The sequence below is a fragment of the Elephantulus edwardii genome, unplaced genomic scaffold (genome assembly GCF_000299155.1).
Source record: "Elephantulus edwardii isolate Elephantulus edwardi_28Jun2011 unplaced genomic scaffold, EleEdw1.0 scaffold00158, whole genome shotgun sequence".
Lineage (NCBI taxonomy): Eukaryota > Metazoa > Chordata > Mammalia > Macroscelidea > Macroscelididae > Elephantulus > Elephantulus edwardii.
The window spans coordinates 1132198-1141701 of NW_006399908.1; the positions used below are offsets into that span (position 1 = coordinate 1132198).

General features: G+C 37.3%; 1 protein-coding gene across 1 annotated transcript in view; it reads right to left on the reverse strand.

Annotated features, from left to right (window-relative positions):
* Window positions 1–9504, reverse strand: part of XRN1 (5'-3' exoribonuclease 1) — a 162173-nt gene that overhangs the window by 70831 nt on the left and 81838 nt on the right. Inside the window, exons 26-29 of the mRNA XM_006895115.1 lie at window positions 5999–6088; window positions 5470–5605; window positions 1437–1493; window positions 1193–1325 (exon numbers count right to left, since the gene is read on the reverse strand). Of these exons, the coding sequence (XP_006895177.1) occupies window positions 1193–1325; window positions 1437–1493; window positions 5470–5605; window positions 5999–6088 (416 nt within the window). The remainder of the gene's footprint in view (window positions 1–1192; window positions 1326–1436; window positions 1494–5469; window positions 5606–5998; window positions 6089–9504) is intronic.

A 9504-nucleotide genomic window follows, 5' to 3' on the forward strand; every position in this document is an offset into this window, starting at 1 on the left:
ACTATGTAACTCTTATTCTGGACTCTTGTCATGCAAATAATACCCAGTCATATAATTCTTTTATACAGTTCTCTCCCTCATCTGTTTCAATGCCATGTAGATTATTTATGTCCTCTTTTCTCAGTTTCCCCCAAATCCCCCTATCAGTCCTGTTCTATAACTGTGGCATTATGTCATATTTGTCTTTTTATGACTGCGATATTTCACTCAGCATACTGTCCTCCATGGTTACCCTTTTTGAATATTTCATGAGTTATTTGTTTTTCAGTGCTGTATAACAGTTCATTGTGTGACTATATCACAGCTTCTCTATTTATTCATTTGTTGATGGGCACTTGGGTTGTTTCCAACTCTTTGCTATTGTGAACAAAAGAGCAATAAGCATAGGTGTGCAAATATCTGCTTGGGTGGCAGTTCTGGATTCTTTAGGGTAAATTCCCAGTAGTGGACTTGCTGGGTCAAATAGTATTTCTATTTGCAACTTTTTGAAAAAGAGCCATACTGCCTTCCATAGTGGTTGCACCATTTTACACTCCACCAACAGTAAATAAGGGTTCCAGTTTCTCTATAACCTCGCCAACATTTGTTGTTTGCTGCTCTGTCAAATTTTGCTCTTCTTAATGGGGTGAGATGATATCTCATTAAACCCATCATTACTATTTTACTGTCAGGAAAAAAACAAAAAGATTCAATGAGAGATTAAGAAGTGGTGATGATAATTTTCTCTCAGATTCATGAAAACCTTCATTCCTGCCAAGGTCTTGTAAACTGTAACGTGTTGCTGTTGTTATGCTTAGTCAAGGCTGAAATTGACTCTCCAGTGGGTTTTCAGTTTGCAAATCACACGGGAAGGGATCACTCATCTTTCGCCCTAGGAGCAGCTGGTGGATGTGAACTGCCTGCCTTGAGGGTTGGCAGTGCAACAACTCCTTACCCTTTAGGCCACCAGGGTTCCCTTAACTATAATGTGGTATACAGAAATCTCTAATTTCTCAGCACTCCTTTTGCAACTTCTTCTTTTAACCATTTCCTAAACAGTAATGTAAGATAGAAAAGGAGAACATTTTCTGGAGGGAAAACACCTAACCAAATCTGGAATATGAAAGGATTGACTTTTTTCCTGATCTGTAGTTGTTTTCTGTTTATTTTGCACTATGTACAACTGCAGGCATATCAAGTGTTGAGATCTTACCCCCTTTAATTCCTATGATGGTGCCTCGAAGGCCAATGGGAACAGAAAAGTTCTCTCTCACATTGATGACACGGTCAAAGAGACGGAATTCTGCATCCCGATCAGGAATGACTCCATGTTGCTGCTCCAACGGCTGAAGAGAAGAAGCTATTAATTCTAGTATGGAACAAAAAGATTTCTCTGCTAATATATTAACAACCATTTCTGTTCCTTCTACATTTTCAAAGCAAAACGTGAAACTTACTCGGTATAGCAAATGGGGCTTCACTGTCACTCGTACCTTCTTATTATTCTTTCTTTGCTGAGAAAACAATTAAAAAAATAATTAAAATTTAAAAAATACTAAAAGTACATTACATTATTTACATATTTTCATGTCTGAATTTGGAAAAGCCAAACCAAATGATCAGTTATAAGAATATATGAAGTTTCTAGTGCAACAATGAATGAAAACCCCAAATCTCTGTAAATGTTCATTAAAATGAATAAAATTTAATAATAAAAAAAAGAATATATGAAGTTTCTACAAAAGTAGCGAAAAAATATACCCAAACGCAATCCCACCTCCCACCCGCAAAAAAAAAAAAAAAAAAAGCGCCCAACGCCTAATTAAATTCTGACAGAGATGTTATTTTCTTGAAACACTGTATGTGGAAAAATGCAACATTATCAGTGCATGGTTTAATAAATCTAAATTTTGTAATGATAAACTCATAACCAGGTTCAAGAAACAAAATACTACCAAGAACAGCACAGGGACCAGGCACACCCAGTCTTCCAAGTTACCTCCTTTCTAACAGTAACCTTACTTGGAACACAAAAAGTTAATTTCCTTTTTTAATTTCATATAAATGCTATTATATTCAAATGAAAATTGTGCTCTAAAAAGAATATGAAGCCTAACACAGATTATGTCAAAGAAAACAGGTACAAAATTATCTATGGCAACACTTACCTGCTTTGCTTAATAAAAATATAAGAATTTATAGCCATTACAGCTATATAATTTCAATTATTGTAAAATAAATTTATTTAATAACAAAAATGACAACAGTTTCCTTTGTAACCTATAGTTTAGGGAAATGAGTAATAAGTCACGGAGTGCATAAATGTATAGATGCAATTACAGACTGTAAAGTGTAGAAGTCTTTAAAGTAATTTTCTTTTCCCCCCTTCACCTAGCTCCTCATTGTCTTTTATTATGTAGACATTTAATTTTTTTCCACAAACATGGAATTCTTAAATCATTCTTACACAGTATTCATTGCTCCAGGTGTTCAGGATAAAGTAGTGAACCTTCTTTTATTCCAGTTAAAAACTCAGTCACTGCTGTCATAGTGAGCACTGGTGGCCTAGTGGTTAAGAAGCTGCACTAATCCCAAAGGGCGGTGGTTCAAAACCACCAGCTACTCCACAATAGAAGGGAAAAAAAAGATCCTCTGTGTGATTAATTGCCCCTGAAAACTTGCCAGAATGTCAGCTACATGACTATTCTGACTCCACGGTACCCACCAATGACATTGCTATTGAACTGAAACGGACTTTTGACTGGCCTTCTGGTGCGTTTTTGGAGGTGGCAGGAAAAGATTGTTCATTTTTCTCCTGTGGAGTTGGTGGATTTAAACCACCAGAGAGGCGCCACCTTGGCTTGGCTGCAACTCTCTGCTAGTGACAAAACCACCAGAGCTCTAGTTAAGGAAGAGGTATAATAAACAAAATAAGGGAGGATAAAAGTACTATTTTGAAACTGAAAAGTGTGGAGAAAAACCAAGCAGGTTTTTCACTTTTCCAAGTGAACTAGCAATGATGAGACCACAGTTTTGAACAGAGTGAACAGTGAAGCTCTTACTGACAGGGATTCCCAGTCCATGGCAGAGTAGTAGACCCACTAATAGCAAGAAGAAATAATAGAATTTGAGGTGAGATTTAAAGTATTAAACAAAATATAACAAATACACCCAAGAATTCTGTGCCTGAAATACTGTATATAAACTCAAATGCTTATGGCTGCAACAGACCTGTTGTTGTTATTGTTGTTGTTATGTGCTGTCGAGTCATTTGCGACTCATAGTGACCCTTTGCACAAGAGCCCTAAACCCTGCTCTATCCTGTGCCAATCTCACTGCCTCTGACACACCCATACCGATTACCCCAGTCACTGAATCAATCCACCTCATAGAGGGTCTTCCCCTCCTGCGCTGTCCCTCCACCCTCCCAAGCATGATGTCCCTCTCCAAGGACCATTCCCTCCTGGCAACATGTCCAAAGTATGTCAGACGAAGCCCCAGAATCCTTGCCTCCAAGGAGTAGCTTGGTTTAATCCTCTCCAAAATAAATCTGTTTGTTTTCCTGGCAGTCCATGGTATATTCAGTACTCTTCTCCAGCACCACAGCTCAAAAGCATCCACTCTCCTTCTGTCCTCCCTAGTCATTGTCCAACTCTCTGATGCATAACAAGTGATTGCAAAGACCATGACCTGTATCAGGCGCACCTTTGTCTCCAGAGAGACACCGTTGCTCCTGAGTAGTTTAGAGAGGTCCCTAACCGCAGACTTTCCCATTGCGATACACTTTTTGATTTCCAAACTGCTGGTGCCAAGAGTGTTGACTGTGGAGTTGAGCAAACTGAAGCTGTGAACAATCTCAATCTCTTCGCCATCCATCCTGATGCTGCCAATTGGTCCAGTGGTGAGAATCTTTGTCTTCTTGACATTGAGCCTCAGTCCATACTGAAGGCTGCAGTCCTTGACTCTTCACAGCAAGTGCATGAGGTTCTCCTCAGTTTCAGCAAGCAGGGTTGTGTCATCTGCATAACGCAGATTGTTAATAGATCTTCCACCAATCCTGGTGCCACAATTCTCCTCATAGAGCCCAGCCTCTCGGATAATCTGCTCTGCATACATGTTGAAAAGGTATGGAGACAGGATGCATAAACTACAGTCCTATTTAGAAAACATGGTGATTGAGTCTCACTAGACAACTGAATGGCCCAGAACTCTTTCTCAATGAGCCCCACCCACAGTTGTTGTTATGGGCACTCTGGGTGGTGTGGACTCATAGTGACCTATGTCCAAGAGAATGAAACACTGTCTAGTCATTTGAATGATAATGTCCAGGCCCTCATTATACAAAATATGATACCTTTCAACTTGTTAGAAATACTGAAGTACTACCTTAAACTCATTGCTGTCCCATCTGAACTGCTTCACAGCTGAGCCTCTATTAGGTTTTGAGGCTGTACATCACACAGGTAGATAGAGACTGCTCACCTTTCTCCCCATGAGCCCTAGTGGATCTGAATCACGAGAAAGCAGGCTTCTGCGTTAGCAGTACAACCTCCTTCTGGAGCACACTGTTATAGCCCCTGTCCTAGACAAGAAACTTAAAATTTGAGAAGCACTAGGAGATGTTTTTATTAGTTGATTTGGGAAGCACTATCCAATAAATTATTGATACTTTATTAATGCTAACCCTGTATTATAGTGAAAAGCTTAAATTGAATTCATAGTATTGCTTGATTTTCAATATTTCTTCCCTTTTAGCACTCTAATATCATTACAAAAGAACAAACTGGTCCATCCTGGAGAAAATGAAACCAGGGTGCTCTCTGAAGACAAGGGCAGTAAAATACCCTCTCACATACATTGGGCATGTTGTTAGGAGGGCCAGTCCTTGAAGAAGGAAGAACATCATGCTTGGAAAAGGTGGAGGGTCAATAAAAGAGGGAAGATGCTTGATAAGATTGATTGACACAGTGTCTGTAACAATGATCTCAAGTGCATCAGAGATTGTGAGAATGGCACAGGACAGGGCAAGGTTCAGGTTTAAAGGTTTAGATAGAAAGGAATGAGAAACTACCCTCATTTCTCAAGCACACAATGTTTTTGTTTACATAGCCAACCCTACAGTGGATTTTCAGAGGCAATAACTTGCACAAGACAAAACCGCCTATCTGTCCCCCTGTGGAGCAACAGGTGAATCTGAACTGTGCGCCTTTGTGTTGACCAATTCAGTAACTTTTTTGTTTCACCACAATTTAAAAAATTTGATTCTATTCTGGTGATGCTTCCTCAGACTGACTAATCTGAGCCCAAAGCCCTGGCAAATTCTTAAACACAAAAGAACTGACCTCCTTTTTAACCTAGGGATTGTCTGCAGAGGACTAATGTAATTGTTAGCATGTTACATTTGTTTGAGAGAGAAACATTTATTTGTAGAATATTCACATTAATAATATCAAGTAGCAGTAATAATTTTGGTTACTGAAGGTAAATTACCTTACAGTTTTCAACTTCTTCCTCAATTTTCTCAACAATAGCTGCATCCAGAATTTGTAAATCACAAGAAGAACGAGACAAAGTACTGACAGGATGTCCTTTTAGCCAGGAAATAATTTCCTGGACTTTCTCAGCACTACGTTAAAAAGAAAAACAACAGCAATAACTTTGTCAATTTCTGATCATATAAAAGGACTAATAAAACTTTCTGAGGGCTATGATTTCGAAAAGTTACCAAATGATTAATAAACACTGAATTGCTAAACTTAACTGTTACTAATTATAAATCTTACTAAAGACATGTTTTTTATTATATTACTGAAGCTCAGTAATAAAAAGAAATCACAAATGTTAAATTAAGAAAATGTAGTGAAATAACTGAAACAAAAATTTTCTATTAGCATCTTAAAGCAAAGATAAAAGACAAGAACAAAACCACCAGTAACATAGACAATCTAGGCAAATTTGTAACATCCTTCATTGAAACTACAAACTTGGATCGTGAGGCAGAAGATCCCATGAACCTTACCCATTCTCATCTTCTCTTGGCCAAATGTCATCTTCATAGAACACATCTTCTTGGCTATTTTTGGCTATATAACTAAACAGTTCTGGAGCTCTAGCCAAACAAACAAAAATACTGTTGTTAAAAAAACATAAGGCTAAATTCCCAGAAAGATGTCTTATTAAATAATTTGAATCTTGGTGGACATATAAAATATATTAAGACTCATTATACAGAAAGCATTGATAGGAAGAGAGGCTGAAAGATGGACCTGCAAAACGCTCTTTTAAAAAAAAATTTCTACTGATTTGCATGTAAAATTCATACACATTGTGTTTCACACATTCCGTCACTCAACCTTGTGTTTCATATGATCATTCTCCATCCATTTAGTTTTACGAAATTAATCAACAGTGATCTATTCCACTATCACTCCATCTTTTGAGGTCCCCATTAGATCTTTCCCTCATTCCCACTGCCCACCAAACTCAGGAAATTCATGGTTTTTCTCTTTCCCTTGATTCCTCTGAACTCTTAAACTCATCTTACTGGTTTTCCTATTTTTATAATAATGGTCTTATGCACCGTATATCCTTATGAGAGTGAGTTAATTCACTAACATAATGCTCTACAGCCTCTCATTTATGTTATGTGTTGTTGTTATGTTGTGGTTAAGTGCCGTCAAGTCGCAGGCGACTCATAGCGACCCTATGAAGGACAGTCCTTGACGCTTGGGTGCCTTTCATCCTCTCTCCAAGTTCATAGGGTTTCCGGAGGCAAGCTATTATGGATGCAGTATTTTTTAAAAGCATTGCTCCCGAGTGCTACATGGTATTCCACTGTGTGAATGCACAATGATTTCTCAATCCATCCATTTGTTGTTGCACATCTGGGCTGTTTCCATTTTCTTACATTGTGAATAATGCTGTTATGAATCCAGGCATACAAAACTCCGTTTGTATCTCAGTTTTCTTTTCCCTGGGGTATATTTCTAGCAGTGTAATAGCTAGGTCATACGAAATTTTTACGTCTAGCTTTTTGAGTAAATGTCAAACTACTTTCTAGAGTGGCTGTACAATTTTACAATAACACAATAACACAAACAATGTCTAAGTTCCAATCTCTCCATATCTTCTCCAACATTTATTTCTTGTTGTCCCTTTAAGCTTTGCCACTGCTCGTGGGGTGACATAGTATCTCACTGTTTTGATCTGCATCTTTTTATTGCCAGTGATTTTGAGCATTTCTTCAGGTGTCTGTTTGCTACCTGAATGTCTTCGTCTGTTAAAAACCTCATGTCTTTTGCCCATTTTGTAATTAATTGGGTTATTAGTCTTTTTCTTGTGGAGGCCCTGTAGGATTCTGTAAACTTTTGTTATGAGATTCAGACGTTATTGCCAAATGTTTTTCCCTGTCAGTACGTTTTCTTTTCACTCTCTTGGAAAAAGCTTTTGATGCACACAGGGACTTTAGAAGGTCCCATTTATGGACATTATCATCTCCTGGTTGTGCATTTCTGACTGTATTTGGCACATTATTTATACCAGAGGCTAGTCTTCTAAGTTTGGTTCCATTTTGTCTCTTATGATCTTTATGATTTTGGGCTTTATCCTTAAGTTGGTTTTTGTGTATGATATTCGATGTTGATTCTGCTTCAGCTTTCGGCAGGTAGCAGCCCAGTTTGGTCCGCACCATTTACTATTTCCCCATTTGATAGGTTTGCTTCCTTGTCGAATAACAGTTGACTGTAGGTAGATAGATTACTTTTTGGGTTCTAGATTCTGTTTAATTGTTCTATATGTCTGTCAATGTATAAGTACCATGTTATTTTGATACTGTGTAGGAGAGTTTGAGATTAAAGAGTACTATTTCTCTCACTTTAATTTTGTTTTTCAGAAATGCTTTGCTTATTCAAGATCTCTTTCCTTTTCAAATAAACTTAAAATTGATGAGATAAAAAACCAGAACAACCAATTGATACCATCAACAAGAGCTTCTGGCTACAAGAACCAGCTTCTTAAAAAGAATCAATAAAATAGACAAACCATTGGCAATCTTAAAAAAAGAAAAAGCCACAAATAAATCAAATAAGAAATATTAGAGGTGACACCATAACAGAACTAGATGAAATTAAATAGATAATATCAGAATATTATCAAAGTTATACTCTGAACAAACTTGAAAACCTAGAAGAAATGGACAAATTCCTTCAAACTTATGCCCTATCCAGAATGACACAGAAAGATGTAGAATACCAAAACAGACCCATCAAAAAAGAAGAAACTGAACAGGTCAGAAGAAGACTTCCCCATAATAAAAGTCCTGACCCAGATGGCTTCACAGCTGAATTCTACCAACATTCAATAAAGACCTATCACCAATTCTACTTAAATTAGTTTTTAAAAAAATAAGAACAAGGAACATTCCCAGAGTCATTCTATGAAGCAAGAATAAACCCAATACCAAAACCAGGCAACAACATTGCCAAAAATAGAAAACTACAGATTACTATCTCTCATTAACATAGATGTAAAAATCCTTAACAAAATCTTGGTCAGTACAATACAAAAGTACAATAAAAAAATAATTTATCTGTTCTGTTAAATTTTGTTATTCTTACTGGGGTGAGATATCTCATAGTTGTTTTGATTTGTATCTCTCTTAGAGCTAGGGATTTTGAACATTTCTTTATGTGTTTGTTTGCCTCCTGAATGTAGTCTTTGGTGAAGTATCTGTTCATATCCTGTGCTCATTTTTCAGTTGGGTTATTTACTTTTATCTTGTTGTGGTGCACGAGGATCTTAAAAAATTCTAGATATAAGTCCCTTGTCAGAAATGTCATTTCTAAGTATTTTTTCCCAGTCTGTACCTTCCCTTTTTACCCTGTTGGAGAGACTGTTGGATGTGTATAGGGATTTAATTCTTCTATTTTATCTTCTCATAGTTGTAGATTTTCCAGGATGCTTGGAAGACTGTTTATGTTGTGGAAATGCTGGCGAGATTGTGGAGAAACTGGAACATTTATTCACTGTTGGTGGAGTGTAAAATGCTGCATCCACTATGTAAGGCTATATGGCACTTTCTCAAAAAATTGCAAATAGAAATACCATTTGACCCAGCAATTCTACCACTGGGAATTTACCCTAAAGAAACTATAACTGCTACCCAAGCAGATATATGCACACCCATGTTGAAGCTTTGTTTGCAATAGCAAAGAGTTGGAAACACCTAAATGCCCATCAACAAATGAATGGATTGAGAAACTCCATATTCAGACAATGGAATACTATGCAGCATTGAAAAATAAGGAACTAATGAAGTATTATGCAAAATGGATGACCCTGGAGGACATTATGCTGAGTGAAATATCTCAGTCACAAAAGGACAAATAGTGCATCGGGCCACTGTTGTAAAATGGGACTGACATCAGGGTTGAAGGAAGACAGAAAAGGAGGGGAGGAAGAATGTATATTGAATTGAAACAGATGAGGGAGAGAACTGTTTAAAAGGGATATGTTGTTGTTGTTGTT